At 50.1% G+C, this 22,069-nt stretch overlaps 1 protein-coding gene across 4 annotated transcripts in view; it reads right to left on the bottom strand.

The window, feature by feature from the left end:
- Positions 1–551: 551 nt before the first annotated feature.
- The window catches only part of CNNM4 (cyclin and CBS domain divalent metal cation transport mediator 4), a 57,699-nt gene continuing 36,181 nt past the window's right edge, over positions 552–22,069 (bottom strand). Inside the window, exons 2-8 of one of the 4 annotated variants that reach the window (XM_054244521.2) lie at positions 13,776–13,919; positions 13,322–13,456; positions 11,796–11,965; positions 11,382–11,478; positions 9,900–9,962; positions 4,011–4,192; positions 552–3,696 (exon numbers count right to left, since the gene is read on the bottom strand). In XM_054244521.2, coding sequence (XP_054100496.1) covers positions 3,520–3,696; positions 4,011–4,192; positions 9,900–9,962; positions 11,382–11,478; positions 11,796–11,965; positions 13,322–13,456; positions 13,776–13,919 — 968 coding nt within the window. In that variant the 3' untranslated portion in view covers positions 552–3,519. Of the gene's footprint in view, positions 3,697–4,010; positions 4,193–8,456; positions 8,657–9,899; positions 9,963–11,381; positions 11,479–11,795; positions 11,966–13,321; positions 13,457–13,775; positions 13,920–22,069 lie in introns of those variants that run through there. The other 3 variants (XM_035271604.3, XM_008980080.4, XM_035271607.3) reach the window with 3 other exon arrangements.

Raw genomic sequence — 22,069 nt, 5'->3', positions numbered from 1 at the left:
AAGTGAGCCTGCAGCACCTAGACAGCACCATAGAGTCCCCTGCAGAGCTGCAACTTTGAGAGTGGGTGTAGTGAGTAACTCAGTCAGGTTCTTCAGGGATGAACACTCTAACTTTGAAACTACAACCAGCCTGTAGGTGTGGACGAAAAGGCAGCTGCATGTTATAAAACAATATACTTAGACTTTTGGTTCAAGCTTCTCTCAGTCCCGTGGGTAGGGAGGAGGGGCAATTTGCTGAAGTCCACTGCCCTTCCAGTACTCACAAGCCAAGAAGCCTATGGGATCTGTTTCACAGGACTCATGCTTATGGCAGCTGAGCACATCTGTCCTGTATGTCTGCCAGCAGCCACGACCCTCTTACTCTCGTGACGACAGCCTTGACTATATTTTAGAAATTGCATTTCTGACTGCATTTCACTGCTGAATGGTCTTACAATCCTTCATCGCCCCTCACCTCATCACAAGAGCCAGGCAGCCACAGCCACTTTTATCTCGACAACATACTTAATACTGACAGAATTCAAACAGGCAAGTTGTAGACTCACCAGGACTTATACATATTTCATTTTTTATTACCAATCAAAAATAAATTCCATATATCGTTTAGCAAATATTATCATTGTTTTGTGACAAAAGACACAAGAGTCATAACAACAAAACTCCCCGAGAGTCAAACTCATAACGCCAAAATAAATCACAAAAATATACAAATTAAAATCTTATGCAAAATAAATACGGCAGCTGTGACCTGCCTACCCATTTGGATGGCATTTGCAAAGGTCTCCCTTACACAGAAGACACATCGCATGGGCCAGTTCCAGGGTACGGCTCATCCCAGGAACCAGAGGTTGAAATAGAAAGTGAAAAATTGCACTGGGAAGAGGAAGTCATCAGACCAACAATATTTGGAAATAATGATGACCCTCTGTGAGAAGGGATTATCAGTGGGCCAGGGAAGAGGAGGAGTACCAGCCAGTTCATGGTAACCATGTGCACAGAAGTTAGGTGGAGGTATGTGTGCACCTGCCCCTTTTGCTTCACATACCCCCACCAATGTCTTTTGCTCCACCTGGCAGGGCTGTCAGGAATACAGCTCTGCCGGCTTCCGAAAGGATTTGGGAGCAAGCTGCTCCTGTAGAAGACTAAGGGCTTTTCCCCAGTAGGGAACAAAGGTCTGGTGTCTTTTTTCCTTACAGTTGAGAACCCATGGGTGTCACCACCTTCTCTCCTGGCTTCCAGGAGTCAGTTCTATGGCTAGGAGACCTCAGACTGGCCAGGGGTGGGCATACTTGGTGCAAGACAATCCCTGGTCCTAAGAGTTAGGATTCTCTAGGCACCTGGAGAGCAGGGCACTTGGGGTGAGGAAAGGAGTGAATAAATGATACTCAGGCGGAAGGCCTGCAGAGTCTCACCTGCCTGGCTCTTGGGCCCCAGCTCCTGCTGCACCCAGTGGAAGGGCCGATGTGGACCTTGGTCCCACAGCCTCCCTGCCTCTGGGAAACCTGGAGGTCTGCAGTAGCGCCTGATTCAGCCCCAGGGAAGAGGTGCCGGGGCAGGAATTCACATGGGGGCAGAACCCTTGGTACAGTACTGCTAACTTCAGCAAGGGCAGGACGACCTCTCATGCTAGGATCACACATGTGAGAAAGCGGGGCTACCAGGTGCATGCCTTCAGGAGGATCCCTCCTCTCCTGAGGTTCCATAAGTGGATAGATAAGGCCAGGTAAGCCTGGCTGGCCACAGAGGAAAGGGCATAAAGAACCTGCTTCGGTGGCTTCCAACATGACCTTTTGTCCCCACCCCCAAGAGGGACTGGGGCTTGGGGATTCAAAAGGAGGAGTCTGGGAAAAAGGCATCAGTCAGCAAGTGAGCCTTGACTCACTCATTATGGGGCAGGGTGGTACTGACTGCTAACAACGCAGATGCCGATGACAGCTCCGCCCAGAACCAAAGGGAAGAACCCAGACAAGTCACCTCCAACATAGATGCCCTCCCGCCAAGGGGCAACTTTGGTAAAAGTGAGGTCAGGGCCTGTAGAGCAGGGGTGAACAATCAAAGGCCTAAGACCCTGCCTAACACTTGAGCCAGCCTCATCACAAAGGGGCAGTTGTCCAAAGGGCCAGATGGGAGGCAGGGTGGGGATGTGTCCTCAGCCGAGTCCCGACTCAGCAGGAGAGGCTGTCGGCAGAGTTCTAGGAGCTTTCTGGGTACAGTGGTTGAAAGCAGATGTGCTCCTCTCCATAGCTTGGGTTGTGTCCCTGATCACAGCTACCCAGGAGCACTTGGCCTCAGAATCATCAGATGAGCTACAGCACAGGTGCCCAGGTAGCTGATCTCCCCACTATTTGGTTCTTTGCTTCCTATGAAGAGCTGTCTTCCTCCCAAGAGACGAGCCTCCTCTGGCAGGTGCTGGGATACCACCTCTGGAGGAGGAGGAGGAGGAGGAGGTGGCAGCAGAAGGGAGAGCTCCCTGGATTAGGGACATAAGCTGGAAGGTTATGGCTGGGAGCAGATTATGGCCATTGCTTCCTGGGGCAAGAAACCCTTCCTCTTTTATCGTTTTTTGGAAAAAAAAATTAAAAAAAAAAAAATAAAGTTCCTTAACCCTGTCTTCCCTTCCCAAAATGATATTTAAAAAGAAGAGCGATGAGCCTAGTTTAGAAATTCTCTCAGTAAAAAACAGCCTTTGCTCATGGTAGCTGGCTGACTGCCCCACCAATCCAGGGCTGGATAGTGCTACCTCAGAGCTATTCAGAGGTCCCTGGCAGAGGCCAGATCCCCTACAGGCTGGGGGCCATCTGGATTCTCAGTCAGACAGGCTATCTATCCGAATCCTTTCTGGACTAATAGGTTCCCTCTTTTCATGTGGGCCCACTGGGGAGGCCCCCGCAGGGTGGGCAGGGGGCCCCGGGCCCTCCTGTCAGATGGCACTCTCATGGGATGCTTTGTGCAGCAAGGAGTTACGCTCATTGAGAAGGGTTGTGGTCTCGTCCACCACAGGCAGCTCAGACTTCTCCACCAAGTTCTCCATATGGGCGGTGCACCCGTCTATGGGAAACTGAGGGCTGTTTTCCATGCGAGAGGCCAGCAGCCCGTTCTGGTACTGCTGCCGAGTGATCTGCGGGAGGAAGGGATGAGTTCATGCAGAGGGGGCAGGGAGGCAGACCCTATCTCCAGGCCTAGGGATATAAGGCAAGGATTGAGGCTGTGAGTCGAGAGAGGACATAGCCAGTCAGGGTCTCTGGAAGCCCTTACAAAGAACAAGATGTACAAACGAGGAAAAAGCATCTCAGGGCTGTGCGCAGCGGCTCACACCTGTAATCCTAGCACTTTGGGAGGCTGAGATGGGCAGATCGCTTGAGCCTAGGAGTTTCAAGCCAGCTCAGGCAACACAGTGAGATCCTATCTCTAGAAGAAAAAAAAAAAAACAAAAGCTCTACCCGAGCATGGTAGCTCACACCTGTAATCCCAGCTTTGGGAGGCTGAGACAGGAGGATAGGATTACCTAAGGTCAGGAGTTCAAGACCATCCTGGCCAACATAGTGAAACCCCATCTCTACTAAAAATACAAAGAAAATTAGCCAGGCGTGGTGGCACGTGCCTGTAATCCCAGCTACTCAGGAGGCTAAGGCAGGAGAATTGCTTGAACCTGGGAGGTGGAGGTTGCTGAGCCGAGATCATGCCTTGCACTCCAGCCTGGGGAACAAGAGAGAGACTTTGTCTTAAAAAAAAAAAAAAAACAGCAATGAAACCACATGCACACCTTTAGTCCCAGCTACTCAGGAGACTGTGGTGGGAGGATTGCTTGAGCCCAAGAGTTCAGGGCTACAGTGGGCTCTGATCACACCACTGCACTCCAGCCTGGGCGACAGAACAAGACCCTGTCTCCGGAAGAAAAAGATACCACTGCACTCCAGCCTGGGCCCACCATACTGGGTTGGTGGATGAAAGAAGTAGCTGATTTTTGAGCAGAAGATGGCACTGCCCAGACAGGGCCATAGGGCAATCACCTTGATGTACTGCAGGTCCACGAGTGCCCGGACGCTGAAGTCGGAGATGTACTGTCCCAGGAGAGCGCTGCCAAACTGGTTGCTGCTGCCTGCCAAGGTTGATGCAGTCGAGATGTCCGTGCGGTCTGGGTAACTGAGGGAGGCTGAGCGGCTGAGTGGGGTCGGGTGGGCTGGGGAACGGTCTGCAGGGAGAGCAGAGGTTGTCATGCCAAAGGCCACCCTGGTGCCTACTCTCACCCTCTTGTCTGACCTCACCCAGTGGAAGCCCAAGGTCACCCCACCCAGGAACAGGAAATCATTCTTAGGGACAAACAGAAGCATGTAGAAGGGCTGACTGCAGAAGGCGTGACCTGATTAAAGCAATGAATTAGTCTGTTTAGAACTGTTGTGCAAGTAGTAAAAAGTCTACAAAAACACATCAACCAAACAGAAAAGAAAAACCACAGACACAAAGTTTATGGCTACAAAATCTCTAATTTCCCACAACAACCAATCAGTCAAGAGCAACACAATAATCATCTTAGCAGGACAGACAAACTGCCATCCTTAGGCCAGGAGCGGTGTCTCACATTTGTAATCCTAGCACTTTGGGAGGCTAAGGCAGGAAGATCACTTGAGGTCAAAAGTTTGAGACCAGGCTGGCCAACATGGTGAAACCCTGTCTCTACTAAAAATACAGAAATTAGCTGGGCATGGTAGGAAACACCTGGAATCCCAGCTACTTGGGAGGTTAAGGCAGGAGAATCACTTGAACCTGGGAGGTGGAGGTTGCAGTGAGCCAAGCTTGCCCCACTGCACTCCAGGATGGGTGACAGAGTGAGACTCCATCTCAAAAAAAAAAAAAAAAAAATACCCAAGCAAACTGCCATCCTTGTCTCAATACCAGGTTGTGTCAAATGACATAAACTGCATACTTCACATAAAAAATATGTATTGAAATGAAGAATGTATAGTTTGCACTCTCACATTGTGAATACACAACCCGTCACATAAGATGCCCTGTCACATCTTAAAATGCTCTTATGGGGGGCTGGGCAAAGTGGCTCACACCTGTAATCCTAGCACTTTTGGGAGGCAGACTGCTTGAGCCAGAGTTCAAGACCAGACTGGGGGCAATACAGCAAAACCCCATCTCTACAAAAAATACAAAAATTAGCCAGGCATGGTGGCTCTTGCCTGTGGCCCCAGCTCCTTGGGTGGCTGAGGTGGGAGCATCACCTGAGCCTGGGAGGCTAGGTTGTAATGAGCCAAGATTGGACCACTACATTGTTTCCAAAAAAAAGACAATGCTTTTATGGAGTCAAAAGTATGTTCTGCACTTAATCTACTCAGCATGAAACACAGTCCTACTCACTGCCACCTGCATCCCAGCCAGCCTGGCCTGGCAGGGGGTAGCAGGCGCTTCTCCCCTCTCATGAGGCAGAGTTGGGTGGAGGTGGTACACACCTCTTCTGGCAACTAGAGGAAGCACAGGCTGCCCTACTGGGAAATGGTAGTAACAATCTCGAATAAGGAAGGAATGTACATCTTATTTTGAAAAAGAAACTGCTTTTTCAAATGATGTACATTACTGTATATCATTAACTTGTTTTTGAGAACACTTAGGAAACCATGAAATGCACAAAGAAGTTAATTGAGAAGGCATGCAAGATCCTTTTAAACAAACAGGAAACAGACTAAGCTGATTTGCTTAGTTAACTACTAAGTTACCAAGTTAGCCATTCTAATAAATTGCCAAGTGAACAGAACAAACATACTGAATCTAGTGACTCAATGACAGATATAATTTTTAACTGAGAGTGAACTGAGTAATACTCTTCGTGCTTAAGTAAAGCTTTGATTTTTATATATAAAGCTAGCAGACTATAGTCTGGCTATTCTATGATGAGGTTGTGGTATTCCCATGGAACAGGAAATATTTAGAGGATCATAAGAGGATTGTGTGCAAGTATCTAATGAGTAACACCTCTGATTAAGTTTTTGAAAAAGCAGAAATATGAGGGGTATTACTTAGTACTTCATATTAGCTATCTGAATAATGGAATGCTTTTAATTAATGCTTCCTAACATTATAGAAACAGGACTGAATTTATTTTATTTTTACAAGAGAAAGGGTCTAACTATGTTACCCAGGCTGGTCTCAAACTCCTGGGCTCAAGTGATCCTCCTGCCTCAGCCTCCCAAAGTGCTAGGATTACAGGAATGAGCCACCAAGCCTGGCCAAGAAACTGAATTTAAAACCAACACAAATCAGTGACATGGGCCAGGTAAGGTGGCTCACAGTTATAATCCCAGCACTTTGAGAGACCTAAGAGGGCGGATCACCCGAGGTCAGGAGTTCAAGACCAGTCTGGCCAACATGGCGAAACCCTATCTCTACTAAAAATACAAAATTTGGCCAGGTTTGATGGCTCATGCCTATAATCCCAGCACTTTGGGAGGCCGAGACGGGTGGACCATGAGGTCAGGAGTTCGAGATCAGCCTGGCCAACATGGTGAAACCCCATCTCTACTAAAGATACAAAAAATTAGCCAGGCATGGTGGTATGCACCTGTAATCCCAGCTACTTGGGAGACTGAGGCAGGAGAATCACTTGAACCTAGGAGGCAGAAGCTGCAGTGAGCCAAGATTGCACCACTGCACTCCAGCCTGGGCGACAGGGTGAGACTCCATCTCAAAAAAAAAAAAAGCTGGGCATGGTAGTGTACGACTGTAGTCCGAGCTACTTGGGAAGCTGAGGCAGGAGAGTCACTTGAACCCGGGAAGCAGAGGTTGCAGTGAGCCGAGATAACACCACGGCACTCAGGCCTGGGTGTTGAAGCAAGACTCCATCTCAAAAAGAAAAACAAAAACAAAAACAAAAACAAATTAGTGACATGATCTATTAAGATTAGAGGTCCGGCCAGGTGTAGTGACTCATCCCTATAATCGCAGTGCTTTGAGAGGCTGAAGTGGGAGGAGCCTATGAGTTTGAGACCATCCTGGACAACACAGTGAGACCCCCATCTCTACAAGAAGTGTTTTTAAAAACATTAGCCCAGCATGGTGGCACCTGCTTGTAGTCCCAGCTACTTGGGAGGCTGAGGTGGGAGGATCGCTTGAGCCCAAGAAGCTGAGGCTGCAGCTTTCTTGGAGAGATTATACCACTGATCTCCAGCCTGGGTGACAGAGAAAGAATGTATCTGTTGAAACAACCCAAAAAACAGAAGTCCTAGAAAAAATTCACCAAAATACATTTTGTCTCTGATGGATGAACTTATGATGCTTTTTAATTTTCTCAAGACTTTTCTATTTTCCCAATAAGCTACCTTACTTTTTTTTTTCCAGATAGAATCTCACTCTGTCGCCAGGCCAGAGTGCAGTGGCGCAATCTCAGCTCCCTGCAACCTCCACCTCCCGGGTTCAAGCAATTCTTCTGCCTCAGCCTCTGAGTAGCTGGGATACAGGCGCATGCCACCACACCTAGCTAATTTTTGTATTTTTAGTAGAGACAGGGTTTCACCATGTTGGCCAGGATGGTCTCTATCTCTTGACCTCGTGATCTGCCTGCCTTGGCCTCCAAATTGCTGGGATTACAGGCGTAAGCCACTGTGCCCAGCCCAAAAAATAAATAAAACAAAAACTACAAGGTTTTGACCTGGTAATTTTATTGCTGAAAGGATATCCTAAGGACATAGCCTTAAACAAAGGAAAAGTTTTTTGCTTTTTTGCGTAAAAAAGTTTGTATCATGGTATTATTTATAATACAGACCTCCATAAATTGCATAAATATGCAAGAACTAATCAATCAAGGCACACCTGCTCTATGGAACACTGTGAGACTGACCAGAAAGCTTATGGCAAATTGCCTCTGTCCTCACAGTGGATAAAAATGTCAGGATTCAAATCACCGGTGTATCACCTCCTGGCCATCCATGAAACCAGAGCAAGCACAGAGGAGGGGAAAGAGACTGAGTTCACACCGGGGAGGTCTGAAAGGGACCGGGAGTAACTGCTTCTAAGTTACCTTTTCATCTACTTATTTATTAAACAGAGGGTCAAAATAGCAGAGTATGCCTTGGAACAGTTTGGATGGAAGAAGGCCCAGCTGTACAAATGGGAATCCCCAGGCTGAGGTGATGGGTGTTTAGGGCCACTGGGGTGTGAGGCGCTCAAAGATGCTGATGCTGCTCCTGAGGGGCACAGGCCACAGCTGATGAGACCAGCACCATACTGTGTCCTCTGCAGCCTGGGTGCACGCAGGAATCCCAGCAAACCTCAAGTTGAATGAGTCCGGCCCCATTATTCCCACCAACTCCCTGGACAGGTATCAGGAACGTGACACATCCAGGGCCAGACGCAGCATATGGCATTGGCCTTTCGTGAAAGACTTTCTGGTTGGAATGCCACATTTTCGTTATAATCAGGCAAAAAAAGCCAGCAATAATAATAATTGAGCTCTAACTCAACATTTTACATCAATTCCCTCACGTACTCTCCTGAAGTGGGTACATGTATTGTTCCCATTTCACAGAGGAGAAAGCAAAGACCAAGACTATTATTTAGCCAGCAACTGTGGAGGCGGCTCTTGAACGCGCAGTGTGACCCGCGGCCATGCTCCTCAGGGCCTCACAGTTGCCTACTGGGCCAGCAGCTGAACGGGAAGCTGAAGAAAGTCGGAAAGTCTTTTAGAGAAAGCTGATGAGATGACAAGTCACCCTGCCAAGGTGTGTGGGTGGCCTGGAGCAGGAAGTGCTGACCTGCTGGGGTGCATCTCCTCTCAGCTGTGGAGGGCAGCAGGCTGGCTGGTGCTCACTTGGCTGGGCCAGTAGCAACCCTCCATTCCCAGCCTATCCTCTGGGTGCATGTGTGTGTGTCTGTGGGTGTTTCTGTGTGTGTGTGTCTATGGATGTGTGTTTCCGTTTCTGTGTGTGGCATCTCTGCGTGGTGTCTGTGTCTATGGGTGTGTGTATCTGTGTGCATCTGTGTGTGGTATCTGTGTGTCTCAGTGTTTGTTTGTCTATGGATGTATCTGTATATATATATATCTGTTTGTGTGTCTATGGATATGTATTTGTGTGTGCCTATGGGTGTGATTCTGTGTGTGTCTCCGAGTATGTGTCCATCTGTGTGTGTCTCTTTGTGTGTGTGCCTATGGGTGTGTATCTCTGTGCATGTGTCTATGGATGTGTATCTGTGTGTGTGTGTGTGTGTGTACCTATGGGTGTTTCGGTGCCTATGGTTGTATGTATCTTGGTGTGTCTATGGTTATATCTCTGTGTGTGTGTGTCTATGGATGTGTGTATGTATGTATGTCTATGGGTGTATGTGGTACCTCTGTGTCTCTGTGTCTGTGGGTGTATATATCTGTATGTGTGTTTGTCTATGGGTGTGTGTATCTGCATGTGTGTTTCTGTGTGTAGTATCTCTGTGTGTGTCTGTGGGTGTATCTGTGTGTGACTGTGTGTGTTTGGTATCTCTGTGTCTCTGTGAATGTGTCTATGGGTGTGTGTGATATCTCTGTGTGTGTCTCTCTATAGGCATGTGTACGTACCAGTGTGTGTGTGTGTCTATGGGTGCATGTATCTGTGTCTCTCTGTGTGTGTGGTATCTCTTTGTGTGTGCATGGTATCTGTGTGCGTTTTATCTCTGTGTTTGTATCTGTGTGTGGTAGGTCTCTGTGTATGTGATCTCAAGGACTAAGAGACCTTTGGGGGAGCCCTTCGGCTCTTCTAGAACTGAGGCAGCAAAGCTGGCCATGAATTGGGCCCTAGCCAAGCAGAGCCACTGAGGTCGGGCAGCCCACATTGAGCAGGCAGGCGCCCAGTCCCTATGGGGAGGTTAATGCAGCTGCAGTGTGAAGGCTTAGGCGGCAGGTGGCAGCGTGACCCTCAGCCATGCCATGTTACCTGTAAGCCAGCAGAGCAGGGAGTTCCGCTTGCCAGGCGGATACCCGACCTGGACTGAAGGCACTGGAGCAAAAGAGAAGGTCAGTGATGGGTGCAGTCAGGAGACAGGACACGGAGTCACAGGCACGGGACAGAGGCAGACCTGATGGGGCCAGGCTGCTTTGGACAGACGGGCCCAGTGGAGAAAGGGACATGGCTCTGATGGGAAGGGTGCTCAGGGCAGAGCAATAAGCCCTGTGTGGAGACGGGCAGAAACTGGCTGAGTGTGCCTAGTCATCTCCCCTCCCTTCCAGCCACATCAAGTAGGAATGGAGACACTATGGGTAGAGGGACAGAACCCAGGCCCTGACCAGGCCTCTGAGACTTCACTGCATGAGGAGTGCCTGGACGAAGCCTCCCACGCCTGCCCGTCTGCCTTCTGAGTGAGATTTCCTCAAGCTGAATGGGGCATAGGAAGTCCTCCCTGGGCCTGAGGCATCTGGCAGGGTCCACCTTCTCAGAGTCCCACTCTGTAGCCCTCTCTTTCCTGTGCCCAGGGAGCCTGCTGCGCCCCACTCATCTGGGGGAGGGGCCAAGGATAAGCTATCCACACAGTGGATAAGCTAAGCAGGGTGTCAATATTCATGGGTGCCCTACCCCCATGGCCCTCTGGATCCTTTTTGTCAAAGGACAATGACAGGCACAGCACAGAGGTTCTCTGGGAGCTGTAGCACACCCCCCACTGGTGTGGCCTGTTCTCCAGCACCAAAGTGGACTTTCTCTGTCTACACCGCAGCAATCCCCCCACCCCAGGATGGAAGGCCGGAGAAGAGCAAGGAGATGAGCTGGCGAGACCCAGGCCTGTGGAGTCTTGCCTGTGAGGCTCTGTAGGGACAGCCTGAGCCACTCAGCACAGGAGAAGGCACCAGGGCGGCCAGAGCAGGGCGTCACCAAACTTTCCATAACACCTCTCGGAGGGTGCCCAGTCTCCCCTCGCTTGTCTGTCCCCAAGACCCTTTATTCCATTGGAGCTGACATCTAACCAAAACCCAGTAGCTGCGTCCCCTGCAAAGCCAAACCCATCTGTAACCTGCCCTGGCAAACAGGCTCTGGCCTGGCTCTTTGCCCCAGGGCACTTTGGACGCCTAGATTCCCCTCCTGTCCTCAGGAGCAGGGCCCTGGGCCTTCCTCCCTACAGGCCTCTTCCCCAGGCAGGCTGGTCTCCTGACACCTCTGGGCATGCCCCCTGCTGCCTTCAGGCTCTTGCTCTAAAATCCCTCTCTCCTCTCTTCCCCTCCAGCCTCTGGACCCCGTTCAAAGGGGCAGCTCCCTTTGCTCTTCCATGCCACTCGCTCCAGGGTCTGGCCGCTCCCCGCTCAGCAGCCTCCCTCTGCTCCAGTTGACTGGCTATGAGCTCTGGGGCCCGCACTCAGTTCTGGTGTCGGTCCATGGCCTAGCTGCAGGGGAGCCAGAGGGCAGCACAAACCCTGCCCAACAACTCACCGGAAGGGACCGAGGTAAGGGCCATAGTCCCATAGTAGGAGAAGGCACCCGTCTCAAACTTCATGTTCTCCTTCCCTGCCTCCACCTCCACCTTCCCCTAAAAGAACACAGGACCAGGGTTAGAGACAGAGTGAGGGAGTAAACACAGGATGAGGCAGGAGGGGGAGAGAGGAATGAGGGACAGTGGGGCTGGAGGAAGGGCCAGTACTGGAGCCCTGGAGAGCTCAGGGCCTGACCTGTGAGATCAAGGGTAGCCTCTCAGGGAGAGGACGGCCGTGTAGGGCAGGCAGCAGGCTCCCCAGGCTGGGAAGCCACGTACCTCTGAAGCAGGCAGGAGAGAGGCCCCGGGGTGGGGGTGGGGGCAGCTGTGGTGCCAGGGGGAGCAGGCAGCAGGCCCAGGGCTGAGCGGCTCACCTGCAGGATGAGGATGAAGTAGTCGGCTGGCTTATTTCGGGTGTACAGATAATGGCGGGCATAGTACTTGTTATGCTCGTCAAACTTGAGTTCCTGAATGACGTCTGGGTACTTGAGCAGCCGCAGCAGGATCTTCTCTGATATCAGGGAGGGACTAAACTGGGGGACCTCTGTAGGAGGAGAGAGAGGAGACCTCACATGGGGCCGGCCAGGCAGCCCTGAAGTTTCAACACTGCTATGCCTCCACCCTAACCACAGCAGCCGTGCTGTGCTCGGAGGACTCCCTCCCTGCTCGGCCCACCCTCAGTTCTGCACCTCCCTGGGCAAGGAGCACACTTGGCTTCTGACTGGTTGGACCCTAGGCTGCCTGCCTGCCTAGGCTTGAACAGTGGCTCCTGCAAGAACAGCATGTGACCTTGGGCAAATTACTCAACCCGTGTCTCAGTTTCCTCATCTGTAATATGGGGGTAAAAGCTTCACGGAGTGGTTGTGAGGGCGAATGGGATAGCATATGGACAGCGCTTAGTAAATGTGACTATACTTATTGCATCAGCATTAATATCCCACAGGAAAAATAATGGAGATGGAATTACCACCCTTTAGCAAGTAAGGTGGGAAGAAAGATGAATTGGGTGGGAAGGGGACACAGTGGGCAGAGCAGGACCTGTTACCCAAGTCCCCAACAGAGCTTTGAATCAGGGCTGAAAAGAGAAAAATATTTCTCAACTGGAGGTGAATTCCTGCGAGAACCAACATACGTCTGCAGAGGGGAGGGCCAGAGAGATGAGAGCAGAGCTGGATGCAAGCTCTCAGAGTGCCTGAGCACACAAGAGGTCTGGCCACACCTAGCAGGCCCACAGAAGAGGAAGGATCCCTTCTTACCATTCCACAAGCCCTGAAGGGCCTGGCTAGCCCAGGGGCCCACCTCAGTGGTTATTTTCTTTTTTGTTGTTTTTGAGACAGAATCTTGCTCTGTGGCCCAGGCTGAGTGCATGGTGCATTCAAAACTTGCTGCAGCTTCAAACTCCTGGGCTCAAGTGATCCTCCCACCTCAGCCTCCTGAGTAGCTGGGACCACAGGCATGCAACTGTCTGAGTAGCTGGGACTACAGATGGGCACTACCATGCCTGGCTTTTGTATTTTTTGTAGAGATGGGTTCTCGCCATGTTGCTCAGATAGGTCTTGAATTTCTGGGCTCATGCAATCCTCCTGCTTTGGCCTCCCAAAGTGCTGGGATTATAGGTGTGAGCCATAATGCCCAGTCATTATTTTCGAAACTATTAAATATAATAACTTGGATGCTTCCTAGAAGTTTGCAATAGCAGCCCACTGATGGCAAATGAATTGGAGGGAGATCCCCAGTGGTCGAGGAGACACCTGGCCCCTTCCAGGGAGGCTGTGTTGTCTCCGCACCCCTCACCTGCTGCAGCCCTCATGCTATGGGGGAGAAGTAGCCAGAGAGCCAGGACTTCTTCCCCTGTGACTGTACTTCCACCAAGACCGGAAGGTCCTCCTCACACTCCTACCTGTGGCCAGGAAGCGATGAGCGGCCAGGAGGAGCTGTGGGGAGATTTTTACTTTGAGCTCGTTATCTGCATCCTTGAAGGCAGAGAAGTCCCGCTTGTTCTTCTCAGACACCCGCTTCCGGCTTCGGTTGTCAGCTGCCGGAGGAAAAGTGTGGAACTGAGAACACAGCTCCCTGAGGACCCAGGAAGAGACTGGAACCCACCTGCATCTCCTGCTCTCCAGCCCCTCATTCCATGCAGGAGCAGCAGGTTCTGGCTGGCAGGGTCCCGGGCTGACACCGAGGCACAGAGGCTGAGGGTGAAGGCAGCCTCCAGGCACTGCTCTCAGAAACCTGCTCCCTGCTCACCCTGGCCAGTGCTGGGCCCCCAGTGTCCCTAGCCCTTCAAGCTAGGGACACCAGATTTGGATGCAAGCAGGAAATGGTTCCTGGGCCCTGTGGAGGGCGGCACTCACTGTACATGTCGGACTCGTCCAGGATCTCTGACTTGATGATCTCCTCGATCACATCCTCCAGGGTGACCAGGCCCAGGACCTCGTAGAAGGGGTCGCCCTCACCCTCGTTGTTCACCTTCTGCACGATGGCCAGGTGGGACTTCCCTGTAGGGACAATGCAGCAGGTCAGATGAGAGCCCAGAGGCCAGTCATGAGACTCCCTCAACTAAAACATTAACTCTATACCTAGGGTCATAAGTCACCAGGTGGGGTCATGGTGGTTTTTCTCTTTTCCATCTTTCCTGATGTTTCTACTGCAAGCAGACATTGCTTTTATGAAAAGGAAAACCAAAAGTAATTTTTTTTTGAGATAGAGTATCGCTCTGTCACTCAGGCTAGAGTACAGAGGAGTGATCTGTAACCTCTGCCTACTTCAAGCAATTCTCCTGCCTCAGCCTCTTGAGTAGCTGGGACTATAGGTGCATGCCACCATGCCCAGGTAATTTTTTGTGTTTTTAGTAGAGACAGAGTTTCACCGTGTTAGCCAGGATGGTCTCAATCTCTTGACCTCGTGATCCGCCTGCTTCAGCTTCCCAAAGTGCTGGGATTACAAGCATCAGCCACTGTTCAAAAGTAATTTTTAGAAGCATTTCATTAAGGACCACTTTTTTGTTTTTCTCTTTTTTTGTAGGGGAAGGATAGGGTCTTGCTCTGTTACCCAGGATGGAGTGCAGTGGTGCAATCATAGCTCACTGCAGCCTCCAACTTCTAGGCTTAAGAGATCCTCACACCTCAGATTTGGATGAGTAGCTGAGACCATAGGTGTGTGCCACCATGCCCAGCTAACTTTTATTTTTTGTAGAGATGGGGTCTTGCTATGTTGCTTAGGCTAGTATCAAACTCCTGGGCTTAAGCAATCCTCCTGTCTCAGCCTCCCAAAGTGCTGGGAATTCAGGCATGAGCTACCACACCAGGCCAGGACTACTTGTTGAAATAGGATAAAAATGGCAACGGAGGCTGAGGCAGTAGAATTGCTTGAACCTGGGAGGCAGAGGTTACAAGTGAGCTAGGATTGTACCACTGCACTATAGCCTGGGCAACAGAGTGAGACTCTGTCTTAAAAAAAAAAAAGACCCTTCCTGGTGGTTACCGGGGCTTCTGGGATTCTTGGGAAGGGGAAAGACTCATACTGACAAGGCACAGAGAGGCACTGTGATTAGGTGGAACAGAGAGACTGATTAGAGAGGGGCCACCCCCTCAACCCAAAGTGAGAGAAGGAGGCTGGGGTGGGGCAGGACCCTCCACAGAAGCCTTGTGGGGTGGTGGGTCTTCCCAGACCCCTTTTTGAAGGCCACACCCTGTTCTTATGGCCCCAGCCCCAGTGTGTGGTAACAGTGGACAGCCAAGAAGGGCTGGGCCCACAGTCTAGGCAAATGAACCCTGTGTGCTGTACCCCACTCGCAGGAACACAGGTTTAGAGCAGCCTAAGAGAAAAAGCCCATGGAAATCTGTGAAGGTCAAGTCAGGGTCTCCTGCATGGCTTCCCCTTCACAATCCAAGGGCCTCACTCTAAGGACTAAAGAACTCATCCTCACCCAGGGCCTGTTGGGGTGGGGGGCTAGGGAAAGGATAGCATTAGGAGAAATACCTAATGTAGATAACAGGGTAATGGATGCAGCAAACCACTATGGCACGTGTATACCTGTGTAACAAACCTGCACATTTTGCACATGTTCCCCAGAACTTAAAGTATAATAAGAAATAAAATAAAAAATAAAAAAAAGAACTCATCCTAAATACTTTCGGTAGAGGATGTTTTCCAGGTCTTTAAAGTCACAGAAAACCCCCCAGCCCAAGATGGGCTGTTCAGAACTCCTAAGGGCCTCTTAGGGAAAACAGAGAGAATGTGAGGTCTCATGACTAAAGCACAAATTCTCACAATACACTCTATGTGATGGAGGAGTACTGTATTGTGAAAGTTTTTCACAAACATGCGTATTTCCCGCTACAGGTTCTGGTCAAAAAAAGTTTAGCACCTTGTTAGAGCCATGGGTGGACTCAATTGGGAATTCCCCAGTATCTTCCTAGAGATAAGCCAACAAGTTCAAGAGATCTATGAGGCCTCTAGCAGGGCGGCCGCGGGCCAGGCAGAGACCCCGGGGTCCATTCCCAGGCCTCAGTGCCTGCTGAAGTCTGTCTATCCAAGAGAGCCCTCGAGAAATAAAGTGCCTGGAAGGGCCTGGGCATCCAGATAAACGACATCACCACTTAGGGATGGAAATTAAAGAAAGGCAGCTTTGGCAGGCTAAGGATCCCTTATCTCTCACTGGGGACCAGAAATGTTTTAGATTTCAGATTTTTTTTTAATTTTGGAATATTTGCAGAATACATGCCATTGAGCATCCCAAATCTGAAAATCTGAACTCTGAAATGCTCCAATGAGCATTTCTTTTGAGCATCATGTTGGTACTCAGAACATTTTGGATTTTGGAGCATTTGGGATTTTGGATTTTTGGATTCGGGATGCTCAACCGTACCCCCTTCCAGATGGGCACCCTCTAAAAAGCCTGGTAGTGCCCAGTTATGGAAAAGGATAGGGAAGACAAACAGGCCCTCACTTATATTTGGTTGGTGGTCAGGTAAAAGGGCACAACATTTCAGGGGGCCAATTGGTCAGGATGTTACAAAATCAAGGGTTCCTAACCCTGGACTTGGAAGTTCCACTTCTAAGAACTCGACCTAGGGTTCTTCACAAAAGACACAAGAGAAGGGGGCTCTTAGCAACATTATTTTTAATAGCCCCAAACCAGAAACAACCTAAAGCAATAGCAACAGGGCACAGGGACTCAACAGGGGCCACAGCTACCCAAGGGAGAACATGGTGGAGGTGGCTGAATGAAGTGCAGAATGATATCCAAGACATGCTATTAGTGAAAGAGCAAATCATGGAACAGAATGCATGGAGCCATCTGCCTGCACAGAAACAATGGGAGTGTGTGGGCTTGAACTGCCCTGGAAACGTCCAGAAGCAGTAACAGTGGTCACCTCTGGGGGCATTTGGAGTTTGGGAAGGAGGCTATTACACCTTTCTCTATACCCTTTTATACTGTTATATTTGATGGGCATGTTTTACTTTTATAATTTAAAAAAAAACTGAGACAAAATTAAGGGAAAAACAAAATTAAGGAGAACAAAGGGAAACTGGTAAGAGTCTCTAGGGTGGACAAGGGCCCTCTGTGCCTTCCACTGCCACAGATTGAGCTCCATGGAATGGGGGTATGTCCCTTGACAAGGTTCAGAGAGCAGAACCTTGTTCAGATGCCCAGAGCCAGAAAACAACCTCCCCACTACATTCTATCCCTAATTACTCCACAGGCTCAGACCAAATCCTGATCGATGAAAGGTTCCTTCACAGGGAAAGGCTGGTAGCCTCTCTCTCTTTCTTTTCTTTTTCTTTTTTTTTTTTTTTTGAGACAGAGTCTCCAGTCTCCCTCTGTCGCCCAGGCTGGAGTGCAGTGGTGTAATCTCAGCTCACTGAAACATTACCTCCCGGGTTCAAGTGATTCTCCTGCCTCAGCCTCCTGAGTAGCTGGGTGCGCACCACCACACCCTGCTAATTTTGCATTTTTAGTAGAGACAGGGTTTCGCCATGTTGGCCAGGCTGGTGATCTGACTGCCTCAGTCTCCCAGGGTGCTAGGGTTGCAAGCATGAGCCACCACGCCCAGCCTGCCAGCCTCTCTTAAAGGGGAAACAGCCCTTCTGTGGATGAAATGAGCTGATTCCCTGAGCAGGGTCTTGATGCCACTTTCAGCCCCCACGTCCTCTCTGAGGCCCCTTGGTGGGATCCACTGCTATGTATGTGCACCCTCGGGTGGCAGCCAGCTGCACAACTGGCACCTTGTAGGTGGCAGCCCTGGGCTCTGTGTACACATTCACCACTGCTCTGCAAGCTGAGCTTTGAGCACCGGCTGATAGTTGGCCAACTGGGGTCCCATACAGAGGTTCCAGCCTAAGTGGCTACTCAGTTACCCTCTGCAGAGTGAGCTTTGGGCCTCTGTGCTGTTTTTGCCTTTGTCTTTAATTTGCCTGTCCAGAGGGGACAGCATTTTGTCCTCATAGCATCTTCCCTCCCTGGGCCAGAGAATCTCTGGTCAAGGTCACCAGTGATGGAGTGTTATTCTCAGATGACCTGCTGACCAACAGTCACTCCCTCCTTTCCCCTGGAAACGCTTCCTGCCCAGGGCTTCCAGGACATAGCCCCTCCCAGTGCTCCTGATCTCAGGGGTTACCGCTTCTCCTGACCACTTAATGCTGGAGACACTCAGGACTCAGTCGGTGCCCCTGGTCGCTTGCCTAGCAACTTCAAATATATGTGTACAAGTGTCCCAAATAAATCACTGCAGCCCTGTGCTCTCCTGTGCCCTCCAGATGCCTCTATCCAAGTGCTGCCTAACGTCAGTAATACCTTGAAATTAACGCAGCCAAAACCCAGCTCGTGCCCATCCCCCAATACTCCTGCCTCCCTTCAAGGCAGCTCCATCCCAGTTATCAGGCCCAAGGGGCAGTAAGCCCGACCTCCTCCTTTTTCTTTTCTTTTATTTTTTTTGCGATGTAGTCTTGCTTGTCGCCTAGGCTGGAGTGTAGTGGTGCAATCTCGGCATACTGTAACCTTCCCCTAGCGGCTTCAAGCGATTCTCCTGCCTCAGCCTACCGAGTAGCTGAGATTACAGGCACCCACCACCAGCCCAGCTAATTTTTTGTATTTTTTAGTACAAAATTTTTAGATGGAGTTTCACCAGGTTGGCCAGGCTGGTCACGAACTCCTGACCTTGGGATATTCATCCGCCTCAGCCTCTCAAAGTGCTGGGATTATAGGGGTGAGGTACCACATCCAGCCCCAACAGCACCCGGCCCCTTATCTCTTTCTTTGTGCCTCTTCATCCATTTGGCAGGAGAAGAAAAGTAACCAGTGAGGGGAAGGGGAGTGGGAGAGGGGAAGAGGAAGGGAGGCTGAAGACAGAAAGAAGTATTTTAGATTTTAGTGGAAGTTTCTGTACTTCGAAAATTACTGCTAAATGATTTAACATCTAAAATAAGCAGATCAATTTAGTACTTATATTTAGGATTCTCACTACATACATTCTAATAAAATTGTATTTTGTGTGTGTGTGTGTGTGTGTGTGTGTGTGTGTGTGTGTGTGTGTTTGAGACAGCGTTTCACTCTGTCGTCCAGGCTGGAGTGCAGGGGCACGATGTCAGCTCACTGCAACCTCCACCTCCTGGGTTCTAGTGATTCTCCCACCCCAGACTCCTCAGTAGCTGGGATTACAGGCATGTGCCACCACACCCGGCTAATTTTTTGTATTTTTAGTGGAGATGCGGTTTCATCCCTTGGCTAGGCTAGTGCTCCTGGCCTCAAGTGACCTCAAGTGTTCTGTCCACCTTGGCCTCTGAAAGTGCTGAGATTTCAGGCGTGAGTTACCGTGCCTGGCCCATGGAGTTATATTTTAATGAGCTACCTTATGTTATAATTGGTGTCCATTCAATTGGCTGATTAGATTCTGGGGATATCGTCAGCCGAGTGCAGTGGCACATGCCTGTAATCCTGGCACTTAGGGGGGCTGAGGCAGGTGGATCATCTGAGATCAGGAGTTGGGAGACCAGCCTGGCCAACATGGCAAAATCCCATCTCTACTAAAAATACAAAAAATCAGCTGGGTGTGGTAGCAAGCGCCTGTAATCCCAGCTAGTCAGGAGGCTGAGGCAGGAGAATTGTTTGAACTCGGAAGGCAGAGATCACACCACTGAACTCCAGCCTGGGCCACAGAGTGAGACTCTGTTACAAAAAAAAAAAAATTAAGATAATACATCTACAACTGAAAATCCATTTTTTCAAAGTAGTCCTTAGTCAATGAAAAATGACTAAGGAAATATAGCAAAATGTTAATACTTAGTTGAGCCATGTAAAATTACCGATATTCAATTATTTTTTACTAAAACCAGCAATTCATACGGCTTAATCTACGTATGGGGGATTCAGGATGGTTTCTGTTTTCCTTTTATATTTCCTATACAAAAATTCCAAAATTTTCATAATTAATAGTCTTTCTTTCTCTCTCTCTCTCTCTCTCTCTCTCTCTCTCTTTCTTTCTTTCTTTCTTTCGAGATGGAGTCTCACTCTGTTGCCCAAGCTGGAGTGCAGTGGCATGATCTCAGCTCACTACAACCTCTACCTCCCGGATTCAAGCAATTCTCATGCCCTAGCCTCCCGAGTAGTTGGGATTACAGGCATGCACCACCATGCCCAGCCAATTTTTGTATTTCAATTTTTTTTTTTTTTTTTTTTTGAGACAGAGCCTTGCTGTGTCGTTCAGGCTGGAGTGTAGTGGCACGATCTCGGCTCATTGCTGCAACCTCCGCCTCCCCAGTTCAAGCAATTCTCCTCTCTCAGCCTCTTGAGTAGCTGGGACTACAGGCACGTGCCCCCATGCCCAGCTAATTTTTGTATTTTTTAGTAGAGACAGGGTTTCACCATATTGGTCAGGCTGGTCTGGAACTCCTTACCTCAGGTGATCCACCCATCTCAGCCTCCCAAAGTGCTGGGATTACAGGCGTGAACCACTATGCCTGGCTGAATTTTTGTATTTTTAGTAGAGATGGGGTTTTACCATGTTGCCCAGGCTGGCCTTGAACTCCTGACCTCAAGTGATCTGCTCGCCTCAGCCTCCCAAAGTGCTGGGATTACAGGTGTGAGCCACCATCCCTGGCCAATAGTATTAATTTCATAATCAGAAAAAAAAAAATCCATTAAAATAACTTTAAAAAAATTCTAAAAAATTCTTCCTCTAGGACTTCAGGGTTCCTGAACCTTCTCAACCACTTTCCAAACACTGCTATAAAGGCGGACCCAGAAAGAAGGTGCCTGGCATCCTGGCTGTCCCCGCTGTCTCCTCCAGGCTTCGCCTGGTGGCATGCTTGACTACTCTGCCCTTTACCAACTTCTGTCCAGCAGCAGCCAGGTGGGACCATGCCCTCCACAGTCAGAAAACAGCATGTGAGGCCTCCAGAAACCCTAGAGGGCTGGGCAGACGGCAGGTGCCAGCCTCAGCCTCCCTCATGGCTCCCTCTCAGCTGGTGCAGGGGCAAGGAATGAGAGGATCCCAGCCCTGTCTGAGTCGCTCACAGCTCTTCCTGCTCCTCAGCCTTCATGTCACACCTCTTTATCCTTCTGCCCTGGACTCAAACATCAGCCCTGGGTGCCCCTGTTAGCTTTCAGGACCCTGGCCCCCAATCCGTTTCTTCCTTTCACAGCTCTGTGCCGTCGGCTGACCAGCATCCATCTCCCCTGACCAGGCTGCAGTGAGGCTTCAGCAAGGCCTGAGTTGTGCCCTTGCTCACCATGCCACCCCAACTCCTCCCACTGTGCCTGGCACAGCAGGTGCTCCACACTCCTGCTGGATACAGAAAGGATGGCCCCGCCCTGCACAATGCCCATTTTAGCAAACTGCTATGTCCTCCCTCCCCACCCTCGATAAAAAAGACTTTACAGTCCCTCAAAGCCCTTAAGAAAAACATATTACTAGGTGCTATGTTACAAAGTCCACAGGGGCCCTGAGAGGGCCCTACTCACCAGCTACAGTTGCCTTTTCTCGTGGGGAAAAGCCAGGGGCCCCAGAGCAGACTAGGGATTTCCACCACCACAGAGGGAGTTCTCTGAATCTTACTCAATGAGTCTCCTGGGAAGGTCCAGCTTCTGAGATCCCAGGGGTCCAGGATGGCCCCACACTCCCTCCCATGGGAGAGATGAGAGCCGGGCTGACTGGAAGCCACAGGCTTGGGCCCTGGGTCCACACCTGCAGATGGCTGAGCACCCTGATTTCCTGGTGATCCTCTGCTCTTTCCTCCCTTCACCCAAGCTCCCAGAGGATTAAGCTGGCTATTAATAGTGCTGACCTCAACCGCCGGGGTGAGTGTCGGCCAGCCCAGCAAGAAGGCAGAGCCAGGGCAGGAGAGGAGCCAGCCAGAGTGACAAGCCTCTGCCCTCCAGACTTAGGGAGGGCAGCTGGGCTCATCCATAATCCTAAGCAGGGCTCATCTATGTTGCTCCCTTCCTCCCAGAGATGTAGCTGGCAGTAAGGGCAGTAAGTCCAGGCAAAGGCCAGAAGACCAGAAGGCTGCGATAGCCCAGCAAACAAGCCATACACCCTACACTTGCTGGGCTCTGAGACCCGGTGAGACCCTGTTTCAAAAAAAAAATTACTGTGATTAAAACAGTGCAGTACTGGGCTGGGTGCAGCGGCTCATGCCTGTAATC

Source organism: Callithrix jacchus, chromosome 14 (genome assembly GCF_049354715.1).
Source record: "Callithrix jacchus isolate 240 chromosome 14, calJac240_pri, whole genome shotgun sequence".
Classification (NCBI taxonomy): Eukaryota; Metazoa; Chordata; class Mammalia; order Primates; family Cebidae; genus Callithrix; species Callithrix jacchus.
This window is presented reverse-complemented; position numbering and strand designations above follow the sequence as displayed.